General features: G+C 42.8%; 1 protein-coding gene across 1 annotated transcript in view; it reads left to right on the top strand.

The window, feature by feature from the left end:
• Positions 1–20,245, top strand: part of PTPRT (protein tyrosine phosphatase receptor type T) — a 327,684-nt gene that overhangs the window by 307,060 nt on the left and 379 nt on the right. The window contains exons 25-34 of the mRNA XM_030463338.1: positions 446–543; positions 2,369–2,485; positions 3,782–3,936; positions 6,324–6,459; positions 7,480–7,629; positions 11,225–11,398; positions 14,154–14,285; positions 18,144–18,269; positions 19,035–19,198; positions 19,703–19,838. Coding sequence (XP_030319198.1) covers positions 446–543; positions 2,369–2,485; positions 3,782–3,936; positions 6,324–6,459; positions 7,480–7,629; positions 11,225–11,398; positions 14,154–14,285; positions 18,144–18,269; positions 19,035–19,198; positions 19,703–19,838 — 1,388 coding nt within the window. The remainder of the gene's footprint in view (positions 1–445; positions 544–2,368; positions 2,486–3,781; positions 3,937–6,323; positions 6,460–7,479; positions 7,630–11,224; positions 11,399–14,153; positions 14,286–18,143; positions 18,270–19,034; positions 19,199–19,702; positions 19,839–20,245) is intronic.

The following is a 20,245-nucleotide window of genomic DNA, read 5'->3' as shown; positions in this document are numbered from 1 at the left end:
GGCTCTTGGAAGTCTGGGATAAATTCAGGAAAAGGCTACTTTCTGCATGTTTCTTTCCTCCTTCATAATTAATAAATAATAAAGTGTGAAATGGAGGAATTTCAGTGCTGCATTAGGTACAAATTTCAATACAGCCTTAATTACTGACTCCCTGTAGGGTGCATCCATGTCCCATCATTTACACATGATTACTTGCTAGAACTACCTCCACTATTTACAGTTCAGGCACTGACTCTCTTTCCAGGGTGCTAGAACCTTAATTTACTCCCTGGAAGAAAGATGATGTGTCTGTTCTGTATCTGTAGCCCTGAATTGCAGAGGGATGCTCTGAAAGGGAGAGCAGGATCCTGTGGGAACGGGGCAGTGGCTGGGGAACAGCTGAAAAGAGTTGCTGGCATGGATTACACTCTCTTAAGATGTCCTTTTGTCTTTTCTCCTCCCCCAGGGCCGATGCAAGAGACAGTGAAGGATTTCTGGAGAATGATTTGGCAAGAAAACTCTGCAAGTGTTGTCATGGTCACCAACTTGGTGGAAGTGGGCAGGGTAAGGGTACCACTTTCCCAACATAACAAAGCCAAACCAGCACTGGGGATAGCACAGTGCTGCTGTTCAGAAAAGCTCAGCAAGTGAAATGCCTTTTGATTACTGGAGTAAGGGAATGTATGAAGCCTCTCTGGGTTTTCCTCTAAAGTGCTAGATTTTGTAATACTTTGTAGCTTCCCTTCCAGACTAATAAGGATCTTGTTCCTGATGTAAGTCACAGCTTTAGCAGAGTTATACAAATTCCTGCTAGCTGAGAAGTTGTCCCCTTTTTCAGTGCAGAAGGAAAAATGTACTTGTGTAATAATTATTCTTCATCTCTATTATTTGAACACTTCTCTACCCGCAAAAATCCGGAGGGGTGAGAACATCCAACTGGTGTTCAAACTATCAAAGGAACTCTTTAAATGACACTTTAAAGCCTGGAGTTCCCAGTCACTTCAGAAGGTGACTGTTCCCTGGTGGCACAAGATAGTGCACAGCTGGATCCTGGGGCACTGAGCATTGTTGGGCTCCTCAACACCCATTGCTTCACTCTCTTGGTCTCAGAGCATCCAGAAGACCCTGTGTCAGCACAAGGAAATTGCCAAAGTCCTCAGTGGGAGCAAACCTGAATAACTCAAAAGACATAGGCTAGATGTTAGGGAATAAGGGTTCCCCAGCCTATTCTTCCCAGTTCTGGTGGACTTTGCTTTAGAGACATTCTCAGATGAAAACTGGAGCTCTTAAAAATTTTGTCCTCATGTTTGTCACTTTCATTGCTTTGGTACTAAGAAAACATTAAACGTGAGTTTACTCACAGCTATTAGTAATTCAGCTCCTTTGCATGTGATTTCCTTTAGATCTCATGGTTGAATGCCAGCTGGTTCTGTTCATTTATTGTTATTTATTCTGTTTTACCTTCTGCACACTTTTGAATAAACACCTCTGTGTAAAAAAAAAAAAAAAACAAAAAACAAAACAACAAAAAACCCCCAAACAAAACCCCCAACAAAACAAAAAACAACAAACCTACATTAATCATATTTAATATTTATAAAGCCCCTTCAGATTATGACTGGAACTGGAACATGAAACCTGCTTCACAGTAGCTAATTGCTGCAACTTTTAGGTGCTGTTCCATTCTTTGATGTTAGAGCATTTAATAACTTGCTAGTTTTTGGTGGCCTAAATATCCCTTCAAGAGCTCCACAGCTTTGGCTTCAATTTCTACAAGCAGTTTTGCACATAGCTTCTAGAAGGGGCAAAGCTTGGGATATATTTACGTGACCAGAATATTTCTTTTGTGAGCCTTAGCAGAGCCTGTCACAGCTGTTAAAAGTCAAATTTATGTCCACATCTGATAAGGAAAGCTTAGAGTCAAACAAATTGAAAGTATCAACAAGTATCTCCCAAATCCCCATGAACTGAAAATTTTTGACTAGCCAGGGAGAGTTCAGAATTACAGCAGCAAGAGCAAGGGAATAGATTTTGCTCAAAGGAATGGTTGTAATGGCTGCCAGGTTTTATGTAAACCTGATGCATGGTCAGGGCATTTATGGATATTTAAGGGAGACCATCTTAAAGAAAAAGATTTATTTTTTTTCCTTTTTGTTTGTGCTCAAAGCAGAGGAAACTGAAAAAAAAATCCTCCCCGTGGTTTCTATACATGGTAATGGAATTTTTATCTGATTTATACCATTAATTCTGACAAGATCTGTACAGGAAGAGAAAGCCAAATTTGCATGGGCTTTAGCTTGAAAGTGGAGTAAAATGTAGGTCAGCTCTGACTCAACTTGAGCTGGTGCCTCACAATATTTTCCTTTTTTTTCTGGTTTTCTCCCTCCAGGTAAAGTGTGTTCGGTACTGGCCAGATGACACAGAGGTCTATGGAGACATTAAAGTCACATTAATTGAGACAGAACCATTGGCAGAGTATGTCATACGGACCTTTACTGTGCAGAAGGTAAGGAAATCTTCAGGCAGATTAAGTTTTGGTACAACACTTAATCTGTGTTCTGAAATATGAACTCTGGGAATCATATCCAGAATGATCTCAGACATAGGAGGTGTTACTATTTGGACAGGTTCCACTTCAGAAACTTAAATTTTTGACACAGATTCCAATTTTAAACAAATGATTTCACATCTTGATGTAGCCACAGAAGTAAAATCCATAGTGCATGAAGTTTAAATGAATCCAAAAGCCAGCAGATACTTGATGGTGTGCCAAGAATAATAACTGTTATGTTTCACAGTAGCAAATTATGGATGAAAAAAAGTAGCATTTAAGCTGGATGCCAGGTGGGGTCCCCTTTCAACAGAAATAAAAATATAATAAAGGCAAGAGTATTAAAACAATCCCCAGATCGTCAGGATTTAGAAAATTTTTTATTATGTGTAATTAGAATTTGGAAGCTGTCAAAGTAGCCCAGCTTTGTTAGAATTGTTCTCCACTCAGTAAGTCCTTTTAGAGCTTTTCAAAAATTCCTGCTAAATGAACTTCAGCCACACTGGGAACGTTGTTCCAGTTTGCTAATGTATCAGCTCCATATTTCATTAAATCACTGAAAACCTTGGTAAAAAATTCTAATGCCAAAATCTGAGAGATTAGAGGACCTGCTCCTGCACTCCATGTGCATCTCCTGTGTGCTCAAATGTCACAGCTAAGTGACCCTTCTATGTTAGCCCTTGCATGGCATGGACAAGGGGTGTCAGTTTCCATGTTCCAATGACTTGATCTCACTAAAAAAAACAAGGGATGGGGCTAAGTACCAGTTTCTGCCCTTTTCAACTCCTGCTTTAGTCTCAAACTAAGATTTTTTTGGCAACTAAGAGTTTTTTGGCAGCAGATGGCAGAAAATCTATCACTGCCTGGGGCAGGCCCACTCTCTTAGGTGTTCATTCCCCAGGCTGCTGCTTCAACACCTCAAAAAGGATTTCAGAGTGACTCCTAGAGAGATAACACCAAAGGAGGCTGGATAGATGTAGGCACCCCCTAAAGTGACTTCATCAGCTGGATTTGAACACCAAGTTTGGATTGGGAGCTGGGATTCACCTTCGTAGTCCTCGGTTGTGTGTTACCCACTCTGCTTGTCCTTGGAGTTCAGCTTGAAACCTCCGTGACACAAAAGCAGAGCAGGAGACATTCCAGACATTCCCCTGTCCTTGCTCAGCCCTCTGGGAAGGAAAGGGAGCGGCGATCAGAACCTGCTGGTTGCAATCTGATGGCAGAAAAAGAAAGACTTTGTTGTCTCCTCAGAAAGGCTACCATGAGATCCGAGAGATTCGGCAGTTCCACTTCACCAGCTGGCCTGACCACGGGGTTCCCTGCTACGCCACGGGCCTCCTGGGCTTCGTTCGTCAAGTGAAGTTTCTCAACCCCCCAGAAGCAGGACCCATAGTTGTGCACTGCAGGTATGAGCACTCTTTGTCTCAGCCTTTCCTCCACCAGCTTTTTTAGTTTCTTTTCCTTTTTTTTTTGGTCCCCCCTCGGGTAAGAACCAGCTCTGTGTTGTTTGTTTAAGAGTGTAATTTGTGGGCCTCGCAAGGAAACAAAGTGGAAATTGGTTTTCTTCTCTGAAGTGGTAACTCTGGAGCTTAGCTGGCATGAATTGGAGATGATATAAGTAGGTCAGAGAGGGACATTTTTATGTAGAGGACTCTCTGGTGGCCTGTACTCTCTTAGATGCTCAATAACAGAGCTGGGAAAATAGTAAATATCTGGGACAACCATTCCAGTCACTATCTGTGACAAACCTCAGGAGCCACACGTCCCTTTTGCTGGAAGGGACAATGCCTACAAAAAGCCAGAGCTGTGGACAGGTAATTTTAAAGCAGCTTTGCTTTTCTGTACCCACGTGGGCTGCAGGTCAGCTCTATACCAGCACCCGCAGCCTTATCTGAAAGGTGAGTCTGTCCTCCTGGATCTGGGTGCCAACCATTCTTACATCTTGGCCTCCTCAAAGCTGAGGAGCTGGAGTGGAAATTTTAGAATGGAAATTTGCCCAGCACTTTCAGCTAACAAATACAAGAGGGATGCCCAAGAAAAAACCTCACTTTTTGGTTAACAACTGGGAAAATTCAGGCTACTGAATGCTAACTTTCTTGCTAACTTGCTTGCTAACTCCCCAGCTGCTGCTGGTACAGCTGGGGGCTCTTCTTCTGCACTGTCTTCATCCAGCTGAGCTTAAAGCCCAAGTAAAGTCCCTTAAAGTACAAGGGACTGGATGAATATGGAGGAGGAGAGTGTCCTTGACATGAAGCACTGACAGAGGGAGGTGTGATCAGGGGTGCTGCTGGTGGGGGGAGAGCAGAAAGAAAAATCACCCCTGAAAAATCAACAGACAGTTACCTCTGATTGCCACTCTCTGTGATAAGGAAGAGGAGAGAATACATCCCACAACCACTTTAAAAAGGGAAATAAATGAAATTTTACTTTCTTTTAGCATTTTTGTGTTGCAGAGAGGGGTTGTTTTTGTGGTTTTGGTATGTTTGTTTAGCAAGCAATGAATCAATTTTCTAATAATATGCAGCTAAGACCAGGGAGCTGGCAGAGCTGGCAGAAGAGAATTCATTTGGAGCTCAGGTCTTGAATTTGCTCCTTTAGTACCACACCATGGGTCTGGCCCTGGAAGGAGTCTGAACCTGATTCATTGTCACCAAGAGAGCAAGGAGAAATTTTTCATCCTTCACATTTTAATGAATAAATGCCATTTCCTCTCTGTTATTTATCTGCTTTTGAATTTTAATGACTTGCTTTAAGTGGTAATTACCAAATTCTCCCCACTGATGCCTGGCTGGATAATCTCACTCTTCGATATTTATGAAGTGCCAGGATCCTCTAAATATAGAAATGTTATAACTATTTGTTAAAATTCTGAAAAGCTGAGAGATAAAGGGACAGGAAATGCCACTTATTCATTAAAATTCTGCAAATGAAAAATATCTTCTCTCTATTCAGCAGTTGATTAATCTGGTCCATTAATTTCTGGTCATTCATATCTCCTTGCTTTGGGCTCTGCTGGAGTTTTCATGCAACTGAAGTCTTCAATTTGAGCTGAGTTTTCCTTCTTCCTTTGGAGTAATGTGAAGAGACATTCTCCTCTCTCTATCCTTCACACCTAAGCAGCTTGGATGATTTCCCAGGAGGGAAGGAGGACATTGTGACAACACAGTTTTGCAGGAGATGGTCCAATTCTCTCAAGCAGCAGGGGCCTCTAACTGAAGGTTTTGAGTAGCCTTGAGCTCTTTCCTCTCTAATTTTACAATCCACAACTTGGAATCAGCCTCCTTGGGATCCAAACTCCACCTGATTAGAAAGGGAAAAGAAATGTTTGAGGTGGATGAGCCCCTTTCATCATGCCCACTTGAGGAAATGTGTGCATGCCTTTTAAAGACTCCCGTGGAAGAAATTTTCTGGAGTCATGTCTATTTTTATTATAATCATGGAGTTGTGTGCAAGTGAACTGACCTGTAAAACCATAATGATTAACTTCCTAGATTAATTTTGTAGACTAAATTTTGTCGATGTTCAAGAACACAAAGCTTCTTTTTAAAAAAAAAAATAAATTTATTTATTTATTTTCCTGCTACCTGGATCAACTATTTTTCCTCATTCTCTTCAATCCTAAGCTAATTTACCTCCACACAGAAGCCAACCCATTATGGGGGGAGGGAGCAGGGAGGGAGCCACTTCCAAGTGAAGGCAGCTGTGTCGGTGCTGGTTATTTTCTCCTCCATAGAGCTCTGCCCTTCCACGGTCCCTTGATCATGCAGATCCTTGTTCTTTTGTCTTTTTGCAGTGCTGGGGCTGGCAGAACAGGGTGCTTTATTGCCATCGACATCATGCTTGACATGGCAGAGAATGAAGGTGTGGTAGATATATTTAACTGTGTGAGAGAGCTGCGATCCCAAAGGGTGAATCTGGTGCAGACAGAGGTAGGTGCCTCTTATGATTTACTCTCATGATCTCCTCTTATGATCTACTGCTTCTCCCTCAGCTTCTCTGCTCAACAAGGGCCCAACAATTCAGTAAGTCAACACTTGCTTCTTCTGTGATGTGATTATACAGAACTTTCCATGGCTAAACCTGACCAGATGTGACCATATCACAATCATCAGCAGCTTCTCAGGGCCTCCAAGATAAGAGGGTGAACCCTGAAGTTCAGATCTTAGCATTGCTGATTCATTTTAGTCTAACAGCAGGGAAAAAGCTAGCTCCTGAATCCTCTCATGACTCCTTCACATGTATACTGCAGACTAGAATAGTACCTAATATATATCAATTGCAAGCTAAACAAATGAAACATCCTTGATTCAAGCTTTGGGTGCTGGTGAAGCAAACTGCTCCATCATGTAGCATCTAGAAGCTGCACAAACTTCTGTGGAACCATTCTCCGGCTACACAAGGTTTTCTGTGTGCTTCAATGCCTTCCCCTCCTGGGGCCAGAGTAACAAGCTATAACAGAGAAGACCTTTCAACTTTGTTATGTGTCTTATATTTAGTTCTGGGAAAGAACTGTACCCAGAATTCTGGTAGTCCAGGGGTTTTGAAAAGACAGATGGAGCAGACCTGTTAGTACAGGAGTTTCTGGTGTTATCATGGGTCCAAAGTACAACCCATTCCTAAGCATCTCCTCCTGATTGTGACCAGAAACATTTCAGACTCTGATTTCCTCCTCAGCCCACCCCCATTTTGTCCTAGCATTCCTGAGTGGTGACTTCCCATTTTACTTGTAAATCTGAAATGAATACATGAGACCTCACATTCAGTGATGGATGAAATATGCTCACAAAGCTGTCACATAACACACTGTGTAATTTGTCTCCACATGAAATGGAGCCAAATATGCAAATCAGGCATGATGATAGGAAAAAAAAACCCTCAACCCACACTGTGATATTTCATAAACTGTATTAAAAATATGATTTTAATATCTTATCCCTTCTCCCATGCAGGAGCAGTATGTGTTTGTCCACGATGCCATTTTGGAGGCTTGTCTCTGTGGCAACACAGCCATTCCAGTTTGTGAATTCAGATCCATATATTACAACATCAGCAGACTGGACCCACAGACCAATTCCAGCCAGATAAAAGATGAGTTTCAGGTAATTTAATGTGTCTCAGGCATTGCAGTTGGTGTATTGAAGGTGTTTAATCAATTGCTGTGTCTTATTTTACAATTTCCAGCAGAGCAGAGAAGGGGAACACTGAGACAAGGTCTGATTTTAGCCGATTTCTGTTGTTTTCCTCCCAAATCAAGCAGAGATTTTGTTTTTTGAGCGTGGACTTTTCAGCCTTCAAGGAAAAAATTCCCCATCACTTCCATAGAGCAAGGGTACTAATTTTCACAGATAATGTTACACTTCTCAGCTCAACATTTATTCTGTTGTTCGTGTTCTGTAATTTATGCAGAAACATTTATGCCTCAAGGTCCCTTATTATCTGCTCTTGTGGCTCACCTGATGCTTCCCAGTCTTGACAACCAACTTGCTGACATCCTTCCCTGCAACACAGAAAGTGCTCTCAGTGACTTCTTCTATTACTAATTTTCAATAAGCTCAATCCCTTAGGTCACGAGGTATCTTTTGCCAAATACATGGTGGTGAGAGCTTGAATTGACCTGTGGTAAAGCTCACAAGTGCTGGCTTGGTGCTGTTTGCCTGGGGGAAGGGATGAGATGAGGAGCACCCCACCTCTTGCTGTCCCCATTGTATATCCCCTCCTCATAAATTGGCTTGGGACACAGCACCCACAAGGGCTGTGCAGTTACACCTTGTGCCCAGTAGAACACTCACCCTCCAGAAGAGTTTTCTGGTCTTAATCCCCATGTATCTGTAAATCCCTTTAGGATTTTCAGCTAATATCTATGCATGGAAAAACATAATTGGGACTTTGAAGAGGGGCTTTTTACAGGGGCTTGTGATGAGAGGAGAAGAGGTAATGGTTTTAAACTGGAAGAGAGGAGATTTAGGTTAGAGATTTTGAGGAAATTTTTTATGTGAGGGTGGTGAGCCCTGAGCTCAGGTTTCCCAGAGAAGTTGTGGCTGCCCCATCCCTGGAAATGTTCCAGGCCAGGTTGGATGGGGCTTGGAGCAACCTGGGCTGGTGGGAGGTGTCCCTGACCACACCGGGGGGTTGGAACTGGATGAGCTTTAAGGTCCCTTCTGACTCTAATAATTCTCTGACTCTATGATAATATTGTGGGAGATCTGAGCAAGATGAGTTAGATGGGAGAGAGACCTCTGCTATTTGTTATGAGGCCCTTCTTAGCAGTAAAATGGTGAGGATTCCTTTAATTGTAGGAAATGCCCACCCCCTTTCCTAGGAAAATATCTTTTGCAGCAGAATGCTTTTTTTGGAGCCCAAAGATGCCCCTCTTCCTCTCCCTCTATGCAACAGGAAAACATGTTTGTTTTTTTAATCCGAAACCTTACAGGGAAACATCAGGGTTAGTGTAGTGAGATAAAGAATGTGGATTCCCAGCTGATGATAGTTCATTAAAAAAAAAGACCTAGTTGGTCCAAAGGAGGGCAACCAGGCTGGTGAAGGGACTCGAGCACAGGCCCTATGAGGAGAGGCTGAGGGAGCTGGGGGTGTTCAGCCTGGAGAAGAGGAGGCTCAGGGGAGACCTCATCGCTGTCTACAACTCCCTGAAAGGAGGCTGTAGCGAGGTGGGAACTGGACTCTTTTCACAGACGACCTTCAACAAGACAAGAGGACACAGTCTTAAGTTGTGCCAGGGGAGGTTTAGGTTAGATATTGGAAAGAATTTCTTCACGGAGAGGGTGATCAGGCTATGGAATGGACTGCCCGGTGAGGTGGTAGATTCTCCGTCCCTGGAGACATTTAAAAAAAGACTGGATGTGGCACTCAGTGCCATGGTCTAGCAACTGCTCCGGTGGGTCAAGGGTTGGACTAGATGATCTCTGAGGTCCCTTCCAACCCGGCTAATTCTATGATTCTATGATTCTATGATTGGGTGATACCAGATCTGAAGAAGTGTTTCTGGTTCTGGAAGCTTGACACGAAGGAACCAAAGTCCAACCTCATCAAATGCTATCATGCTGGTTAAAAAAAAAAAAGTCACTGCTTGCTGTGGGCCTATTTTGTCATCTCTGGAGATGGGATTTGTCACCTGAATGCTTGTTCTTTTGAGCTGCCAGGGGCTGGCAGCTCCTGTGGGAAGGAAATGCTCCTTTGTACTTTGCAGAAGAGGTTTGTTCTCTCTCTAGCTGTAGAATCTATTTTTACAAGATTTTGGCTCAGAGCATTCTCCAGCCCTAATTGTCTGGATTTAATGCAGAAGATGGTATCTCTTGCTACAGTCTTTATGAACCAGTTGATCTAATTGTAAATCTACTGCTGCAATCTGTATTATTTAGGTCCCTCTGGCCCTCAAGTAAGGCTGGATGTATTTCTTATGCACTATGTGTTGTCTGAACATGCACAAACTCATTCTGGAGAGGTTTTTTTCATCTGAGTAAGTATGAAAACAAGAGGAGAAGAGCATAAAATAGACAGGAGGGAATCACTAACACATCACATGCCCAGTTACCTGCACTGTCAGAGAGCTTTCATGTTGCTTCCTCAGCAAGACTCTCTCTGTCTATAGCCAAAGGGACTTCTATGTACAGCCTGCATAATTGAGAGCAACTGTATTATTTCAAATGTTATACTTTGACACATTCCTTTACCTGGGGTTATTTTGACCTACCTCTTTTCTCCATTCATAACCTAGCCAAGCTCCTTTAGAAGAATTTTTGGCCTCTAAATATATTTTTTTCCCATTATGGTTGCAAAGGAATTCACTCTATAACTTTATAACTTTTATAGCTTTGCTCAGGAAGAGGACACATGACAGGTGAAAGTGCAATGGCATCTACCACAGCATGCTGACCAGCTTAGACTGGTTTGTCAGGAAGTCTCCCCAGTGGGTAGCACAAAAAGAAATGAGATTCAATGAAACACAATCCCTGAAGCAGCAGAAAAGATGGGTAATGGTAAAGGAGTGGCAGCAAGACCCCAGAGATAAGGTATGGCTCTTTAACTGAAGCATCCTCTATGTCACTCCAAAAGGAAAGCAGCAAGCTAAATAATATACAAAACAGATTCACTTCCCTGTTTTAAAAAAACAACAACATTTTCTCCTAGATTTTTCTGTACATTGTTAAGATAAATCAGCAGTTTGAGGAATCACCAGAGGATGTGGTGTTTGGCAGCCTGAGCTCCTGTGGGTGAGCCAGGTTAATACTTGGAGTACTTCTGCACCTGATCCACTGGAAGAGGGAGAAGGTTGTGTGCTTACAACCTAAGGGTTAGAAACACAAGGAGACAAAACAACTCCATAACCAGGTCAAAGCTGGAATTTACCCCCATGACAGCTGTTCCTGACCTCTAGGACAGAGCAGAAATGTTAAATAGTGGAGTGTGGGGTTTTAGAGCTGGGAATTGTTAGTAGGTGAGTAGTCAAGTTCTGTTGGACCTTACTGTGTTCTGAAGAGCATCTCAGGATGATGTGCAAGCCAGACTGGATTACAGCAGCAAGCAGCTCCGTGGTACTGTTCATTCTCTGGCATCCCAAAGTTCTGCTGGCCTGATTCCCTTTTATTATTGTGCAGGTGACATCCTTCTTGAAAGTAAACACAAAGACACTCAACCTTCTCCTGTTTTTCTTTCTCTTTTCCCCTCTCCACTTCCCAGACTCTCAATATTGTGACCCCCCGTGTCCGGCCAGAGGATTGCAGCATTGGCCTCTTGCCAAGGAACCACGACAAGAACCGCTGCATGGATGTGCTGCCCTTGGACCGGTGCCTGCCCTTCCTCATCTCTGTGGATGGTGAATCCAGTAATTACATCAATGCTGCACTCATGGATGTAAGCAGCACTGAATTCCACTGCTTCAGTGGGTGTATTTCTTCTCAGGAGGCTTTTCTGGGAGAAAGGAAAAAAAATAATAAAAAAAATAACAACAACAACCAAAAAACCCAACAAAAAACGCCCCAAAAAAACCTCACAAAAAAAAAAACTCCAAAAAAACCCAAAAAACCCAAAAAAACCAAAAAAAAATCCCCATCTTTATTCCCTGTAGTTTCTAGGTCTGACATCTCTAAACTGGGCAAAGGCAGAGGAAGTTGTTTCTCTGCTGGGCAGAAATATGTCCCCTAGACTATGAATATCTTGCTGGCTTTGTACAGAAAAATCTCTGACAAAGGATCTTATGGGTGTGAAGTCTGAGATTGTGTACTAGATAAACCAAGAAATGGCAGGACGACTTTGCCCATCCATTGCTTGGCATACTGTTTGGAAGAGAAATGTTTGCCAGGTCACCTCTTTGAAAAGAATAGTTTATAGTGTGGAGAGAGGGATTTATTTGAGCTTATGCAGTTAAGAATATGGGAGTACAGAGATCAGAGGTGCAAAAATACAGTTCAGCTGATGTGAATCTCTCTGGAGGCATTTTCCCTTGTTTTTTTTTTTATAGTCTAGAGTATCACACACAGAGATCATTTGGACAGGGAGAATTATGTTGATGGTTTCTTTTTTGCAGTGGTACCTAACTGCTTTTGTCATTAAAGCCACCAATAATTGCAGTTGGAGCATGTGGAACTAGGATCCAAATGTTATCATTTTTTCCCTTGCAATGTTGGGGTCAGTCTTTTTTAAATTTTGTCTTTCAAGAGGTTAACTCAAATGGTTACAGAATTTTAGATATTTTCAGAAAGATTGGGATGTTTTCATTGCATATATGCCTAAGGAAATTTTTTTTTTTTTCCTTTAAAGCATGTTATCTGCTCTGGCAAACCTGCAGAAGCACAGTCTATTCTTTTCTGGCTTCTTAAGGACTTGGAATGTGTTTACACATTTTAGCCTTTATTACCTCAAGTCATTTGGCTAATACAAGTTTCCTTCCCCATAAAATTCCTGCAAATTAATACTTTTTGTGCAAAGGAATTTTTTCACCCAGTTTTCACCAGTTCCTTCCATAGAGGAATTACCCCCTTTTGAAAAAAAACAATAATCAAAGGGCAACAGCCAAAATCCCCCATTTTTGTAGGTGTTCCTGTTGAGTGCAGACTTTGTAAATTCTTTGCCTTTTCCAGTAGCTTCATGGCTGCAGCCCTGTACTGAGCAGGGACTTTCACAAGAGATCATCCCTCTGAGCAGTCATCAGTTCTTTCATTGTGTGAAGACAGACACATGCTGGGGAACACTTGACAGCACAGTCCCAGTGCTGATCATTTTATTTACAGATTTCTGGGGGTTTTTTGGTTTTGTTTCTGTTTTTTTGGTTGGTTGGTTGGTTGGTTTTGGGGTTTTTGGTTTTTTTGGGTTTTTTTTGACATCTTCCCAAAGCTTGCAGCTTGCTCTGTGTGTGTATTATGTGAAAAGCTATGATGGGAGAAGAGCTAGAACAGGAAAGGATGATCTTACAGCTGGAATGGGTTACAGCCTGGGTTTGGAAGCTTGAGCTGTCCCATGAAGGCAATCTGGCAAGCTGCTTTGGACAGAGTTCACCAAAATTACCCTTAGAACACCATTTGAACATTCCCTCATGGGGTGAAGCACTCTGGGCTGGAGGCTGTCATGGCTTTTTGGCTGCAGAACATTAAACCCAGCCTTTCCTGCCTTAGGTTAACTTTGGGGAATGCAGCCAATGGACCACTGTGGCCTCCAGAGGGATGAATTCTCCCCTAGAATATTTCAGGATTCCTGACCTTTCTTCCTCATGCCCTCTGTCCCTTTCAAGTAAACAGACTTTTGGGAGCCTTTGGAAAGCCATTTTAATACTTTAGGGCTTGACTTCTTTCTTTCAGTCTAAAATACCTTGGGTTTCTTTGGTTGGTTTTATTGAAAACCCAGGAATATTGTGCTTTTGACTGAAGTCTGCTTCAGAGAGGTGCAGCACAAGGCACTGTGCAGTTTGCAGGCTCCTCTAAGAACTACCTGCCAGGGCTGGGAAGGGATGAAGTTCTGAGCTGGTACCCTTTCATCTCAGAGTGCTTTGCAAACATTTCATTAACACAGCCCCAAAGAGGTTAGGAGCACAGTTGCTCCCCTTTGTGGTTAGGGTGATGGAGGTCAGGGAGCTTTTTTGAGGTGAATAAATAGCAGCAGGAGTGAAACTCCAGTGTCACAGGCTGTGAATGTTGTCCCCTCAAGTTCTTAAAGAAGGGCTGAGACTCAGCTGTGCCACCTCTGAAGCACCACATCACCAGGGAGCAAGAGCAGACAGGGGGGGGCTAATCCCTCATGGAGTTCCTAAAGTCCATTGCAGCAAAAAAGGATAGCATTTGCTTCCAGCTGTTTTCTTTCCAATTATTAATATTACTGATAGTAGTAGTAGTAGTATTAGTATTATTTGCTGAGTCTCCAAATATAAATAATTGATTTGGGTAATCTCTGCTCTTGTGACACTTCTTTAATGAAATGTCTTCATTGGGAGCAAAAGAATCCCATTATGAGACATTTATTCATTGCAGAGAGATAACAAGGAGAAGGATATGTGATTTGTATAATCTGGTTAAATGGCTCAGATTGCCTAGCCATAGCCTCCCGGGTATAATATTCCTTTGAATAAGAGTTGATTGAATTTTTATTTTTTTTTTAACTAATCTTATTCTTTTGTTAGAGCCACAAGCAACCTGCTGCCTTTATTGTAACCCAGCACCCTTTGCCAAACACCATAGCAGACTTCTGGAGGCTGGTGTTTGATTATAACTGCTCCTCTGTCGTCATGCTGAACGAGATGGATGCAGCTCAGGTAAGTGATTTTCCATTGTTTCTGTCACTTAACTTCCTTCTCAAATCCAGATGATTTTTTTTCTTTAGGAGTGTCTTGCTGCCATTTTCTTGTGACCCTCGTCCCCACCCCAGTAAGTAAATGAAGGAGAACTGGAAAGTAATAGGTAAAATGAAGAAAAAGTCCACATGATTGGCTCCTTCTATGCCATCTAATTCTTACTGCCATCAACAAAATATCTAAATAAGTTGTATATATAGGCTTAAATTTTTCTTCCAAACCTTCTTTCTTCCCTTTCAAATTTTTTACTCTCTTTGGCTCAGAAGAATATTCCCTACCACAGCCCCCAGTGTGCTTCATGTTTACTTCTTCCCATGGCATTTCCAGAAGAATGAAAGCAAGAGATATGCTGAAATAACTCAAAGGACTTTTTTCCCTGAAATTTCCATGATGATTCTGTAATTGAGTCTCTGGAGCAGCATGTTGTTGTTGTTGTGTTTTTTTCTTTCTAGTGTGATGTGTGAGTTGGTTTCTTGGCTACTAAACACAGTGTTATTTTCAGAAGCTGAGCATGCTAAAGGAGGAGCTGTTGCAGTTCCTCCTGTAGCATTTCCAGCCACCTTGCTGATGAGTGGCAGCAGATAACAGCTTTCAAAAAGGCATAATCATGCAATTTGTGTGAAGAGTACATTTGGCACAGCTAATTCACCCGTTACAGCACTTGTTAAATGAGGAGAGGAACCCTCAAGTAGTTGGCATTCATGGATTAATTTTTCATTTGTCTCTTCTCAGTCTTTAAAATCTTACCACTCTTGAAGACGACAAGATTATTGGCCTCTTTTTTTTGAGGGTAATGGAGAAACCAATCACCTCATCCATTGAGGGGCTCTCCCTTTGGGGTGAACACTCTGGGACTTCATTTCTAGCCATGGTTAAGAGCTCTGGTGACCCCCAGAGTCCCACCACTGCCCAAGGAACTGGAGGTCCTGTGTGTTTACTGCCTGCTGTCCAACCCCCCCTGCCTGATTCTGCCTCTTGGCATTCAATCCAGAGGCGTATTTCATCTTTTTTTGCTGCCACTTCAGAGGAAAACACAGCTTTTTCTGGAAACGACACACTTTCTCACACTTCATTCTTGGAAAACACAAACCTATCAGCCTCAGCCAGTGTTATTCATGCTACTATGTTTCTGCACAATTCCTTCTTTGTTTGGCTTTTTATTTTCTAGCAAAGTTTTGGTTTTATGCCTGTGGTCAGGGAAGAGGGGATTTGGCAATGCTGATTTATCATCATTTGGCAGTGGTGATTACTCTTGTGTGGTGTCACCTAGCTTGAGTCTGCAACCAATGCCAAAATCATCCAGCTGGCACTGGAAATTCAGGTGATTTTAAAGTTTCTATCTTATGAGCTTTCAAGGCAAGTTAGGTGTCATAGAATCATTTAGGTTGAAAAAGACCTTCAAGATCATCAAGTCCAACCATTAACCTAACACTGCCAAGTCCCACAAAACCATGTCCCGAAGTGCCACATCTACATGTCTTCAGAGATGGTGACTCAATCACTTCCAGAGGCAGGCTCCTCCAATGCTTGGAAAACCTTTTGGTGAAGAAATATTCCCTAAAATCCCATCTACGCCTCCCTTGGTGCAACTTCAGGTCTTTTTTCCTTGTCCTGTCATTTGCTATTTGGGAAGAGAAATCAACCCCCACCATGATCCCACTTCCTTTCAGGTAGTTTTAGAGAGTGAGGTCTCCTCTTTCCCAGACTAAATGAGCACTGTTTCTTCAGCCACTCCTTGTAAGACTTGTTCTCCAGACCCTTGCCCAGCTCTTTTGCCCTCTCTGGACACACACCAGCCCCTCAATGTCCTTCTTGTAGTGAGGGGCCCAAAACTCAACACAATACTCAAGGTGAGACCTCACCAGTGCCCAGTACAGGGTATGTTCCCTGTGCTGGTCCTACTAGCCACACTGTTCCTGATACAAGCCAGGATGCTGTTGGCCTTCTTGGCCCCTTGGGCACATTGCTGGCTCATATTCAGCTGGCTGTTGATCAACACCTCCATGTCCTTTTCCTCCAGACAGTTTTCCAGCTGCTCTGCCTCAAGCCTGGAGCATTGCCTGGGGTTGTTGCAGCACAAGTGCAGGACCTGACACTTGGCCTTGCAGAACCTCACACAGCTTGACCCATCCATCCAGCCTGCCCAGGTCCCTCTGCAGAGCTTTTCCTTCCCTCGAGCAGATCAGCAGATGAGTTGTGGAAGGGAGGTTTCTGAACATGAAACTTACTGAAGTGGTGCTTGCAGTGTCATTGGATGATGATGGAATTATCTTGCTCCTCATCATTGCCTGATCCAAGCACTGTACCCAGGGCACTGCAAAACTCTTGGTGTGCAGTTGTCTGCAGACACTGATTTGTGTGTGTGAGCAGAGTGTGTTACTCATCTCCACGAGCAGAAAACAAATACAGAAATTGCTTCTGTAAAAGCTGTGCCTGAACTGGAGAGAGAGAAGAATAAATAAGTAAACTGTTCCTCTACCGTGCAGGAAAATGGTGCAAATAAAACCCCCTGGAGGTCAGAGAACGTAACAGTTTTCATCTCTGTATGTACCTATACATTTGGATAGATGGCCATTCACAAACCTGCTTTATGAAAAGCAGATTTTCAAAGTTAAGAAAAGGTTTAGTCTCTTTCTTCTTTCCAAGGCTTCTTGAGGTTATTTCCTAAAGCACCTGCTCAGCTCAAATCTTGCCTATTGGACAGATGCTTTTTGAGAGGAGATCTGTAGGCTACTTTCTGTAAAGTCTGAATGAAAAGTGAAGACAGCCTTCAAAGGAGGACTGGCTTATGTCATCTTGGCTGGCTTGCTTAGTCTTGAAAAACTAACAAGGGCAGAGATGCATCAGATTGAGTGATTATCCCCCCCAATTTCAGTCCCAATGTGATCAAAGAAATAACAGGAATACAGAATTAATGCAGTACCATGCACACACTTGACGTTATTACTGGCAATGGCTGAACTTGAAAAGCTTAAGACCAAGTTCAAATGAGCATCTGGGGGTTTCAAAACTTCTAAAAAATGACACTTGAAAATAGGAAGAAAAAAACAGAAAGAAATACAATCTCAGCAGAAACTGCTAATGAGATCTCATACAAAATATTTTCTCGCCATGATGTATTTCCAGATGGATTTGAAATACTTAGATTGTAATTTGTGTGGATAGGATTTTCTTTTTTATACTTTGAATTCAGTAATATCAGCATAAGAAAAAAGACTTCCAACCTGCTTCACAAACTTCAGAGATTCAGTTGTGGTTCACCCAGAAATCGGAGTTGCTCTTGCTGCTCTCAGACAGTGAGCAAACTCATTTTCCCCTTTCCTGCTTGCTACCAGAGTCAGAAAGCTAAAAAGCTCATTTTACAGAAAAATTTTCACTTTGCTTGAATTAAAGAAACAAAAACAACATTTCTAAAGTATTTTTTCTCTTCCTCTTCAGGATATAAAAATACATTTATTGAGCCAGAAGGTTTTGTAGCAGGAGGAGCCTTTCTTGCTCCTGAGGTTCAACAAGCTGCTGGTCTCTCCATTGCCTCACACCAGAGTGAGCTGAGCTCTGTGGGTGTGTGTCCCACCTTTATTGGCCCCCTGGTCTTGCTCATGCCCAATAGGGGCCTGTCCTAATCAGGCACAGGTGGACTCACACCCACTCTTTGGCAACTTGAGGCACCTGGTTTATCTTGTTTCTCTACAAGGTTTTCTCTGAGCAAATACATGATTGGTTATGGATTTTGAGCTGCTTAAAAATCTTAAAGGGAAGAAAACAGAGTGTGCATTTCCTTGTTAAAGTACTTTCTGTTTCTTTTGGTGTTTTCTCCAGCTCTGCATGCAGTACTGGCCAGAGAAGACCTCCTGTTGTTATGGCCCAATTCAAGTAGAGTTTGTTTCAGCAGACATCGATGAAGACATCATCAACCGGATATTCCGAATCTGCAACATGGCCAGGGTAAGATCAGGGAAATGCCACATTCCCTATTTAGTCTCAGAAATGTATTCTGGCATGAGGAGGAGGCAGAGCCAAGTCTTGTGGTTTAGAGATGCTGAATCTCTCACCTAGGAAAAAAAATCCACTGCAGAATTTAGTAGCTACTTCCTTTAATTAACATTTCATTGCAACAGTCTATATTGGTAAAAGAGTCTTGGCTGAAAGTAGAAAGTGGATGGTATGATCTGAAAATCTGTATTTAAATGGAAAGCATTTTTCTGTGTATATTTGAGAACAATTAATCACTTAGTAGCCAATACAAAACACTCAGTATCCTAGGAAATAAACCAAGATGGTGTCAGCAGCTCTCCATCTGTCAACTATCATGCAGCATCTCTGTAGACAGATGCAATGTTTACTGGCTAGACTGGGATTCCCAATTGCCACTGTTTTTCCTATAAATAAGCAACTGCTGTTTCTGTGAGCAACTCAGTCTGCATCCCTCAGCCCCAGGACAGCTGAAGCAATAGAAAAAAAGTTTATCTGCACACTGGACCTTGGCAGCGCAGCTTCAGGGCTGTGGGGAAGGGTTTCAGAGGAGGATTTTTCTCTCATCAGTTGCTTCCCAGATTGATTGTCTCCTTTGTTTCTTTTTCATTTTCTTTCTCATCAGAAATGGAAAGAGGCTCCGTAAATTACATTTCCATGCTGCTTAGTGCCTCTGATTCTGATTGTGTGCTTCCTGCCCTATCCCATTTAGCAGCTTGAAAATGCTCTTTGTTTTAGCCCCAGGACGGGTATCGCATCGTTCAGCACCTGCAGTACATTGGCTGGCCAGCCTACAGGGACACCCCTCCTTCCAAACGTTCCCTCCTGAAGGTGGTCAGAAGGTTGGAGAAGTGGCAGGAACAGTACGATGGGCGAGATGGACGGACAGTGGTCCACTGCCTGTAAGTAGGACTGGAAAATGTCTGTAACCACAGAACAGGCTGAGTGAACAGCACGGGTTGTGGATTGCAGATCTGGCGGTTTGCCAGGCTTCAGCTGGGGAAAATGAAGTTAAATTACATTTGTAATACACTTCAAGTTGACTGTTGAGCTACATTATAACATCCTGGTGAAGAGACTTTACTGACTGCTGTGCAGAGTAGCTGAAATAGCTCTGCTGCTTTCTGTCATGTAGGTGGGTCTCCTGTTGGAGCCCAAACTCAAGTGAAGCAGCAGTTCCACGTGTCCAGCTCTGACTGCAGAGCTGCTGTGAGCCCCAGAGCAGCAAAGAGCAGCACTGCAGTCCCTGGGGTTTCCATGTCCACCACTGCTGGCAATCTGCTCCTCCACCTTCACACACACCCTTGAGCATCCTCAACCAGTCCTGACATGACAGACCTGTCCTAGGATGCTGTGGAACCAGTGCTCTCCTTCTTCCCTCACTTGCTTTTTTCTTCTGTTTCCAGGAATGGGGGGGGACGCAGTGGCACCTTCTGTGCCATCTGCAGCGTGTGTGAAATGATTCAACAGCAAAATATCATTGATGTGTTCCACATAGTGAAAACATTACGGAATAACAAATCCAACATGGTGGAGTCCCTGGTAAGCTTTTTCCCTTGCACCTTCTCCCACCCAGCGTATGCTGGGAGACTTTACAATAGGTTAAAAAACCCATAAATTTCATGGATTAACATGGCATGAATTAAAATGAATCACAAGACAAAACCATCAGAATTAAAATCAGACCCACTTTAGCACGTGTAATGAATCCTTTGGTCCTACTGCTTCTCTTCTTGAGCAGAGAAGAGCTGCCTTGGCAGAGTGATGAACACTTGTCTCTACACCCTGGAGCTGCCTCTAGGAGGTTAAACCCTAAGTGGCTGTCACCATGGCTGTGGGAAGGGGTGGGATTTGTCCCTCGGTGCATGAATACAGCCCAGGGTTAATGCTGGGACATGCCCTGAAACCAAGAAAGGGGAAGGGTACAAGCCCCAGGCCTTACACGCTCA

This window comes from Calypte anna, chromosome 20, assembly GCF_003957555.1.
Source record: "Calypte anna isolate BGI_N300 chromosome 20, bCalAnn1_v1.p, whole genome shotgun sequence".
Taxonomy (NCBI): Eukaryota; Metazoa; Chordata; class Aves; order Apodiformes; family Trochilidae; genus Calypte; species Calypte anna.
This window is presented reverse-complemented; position numbering and strand designations above follow the sequence as displayed.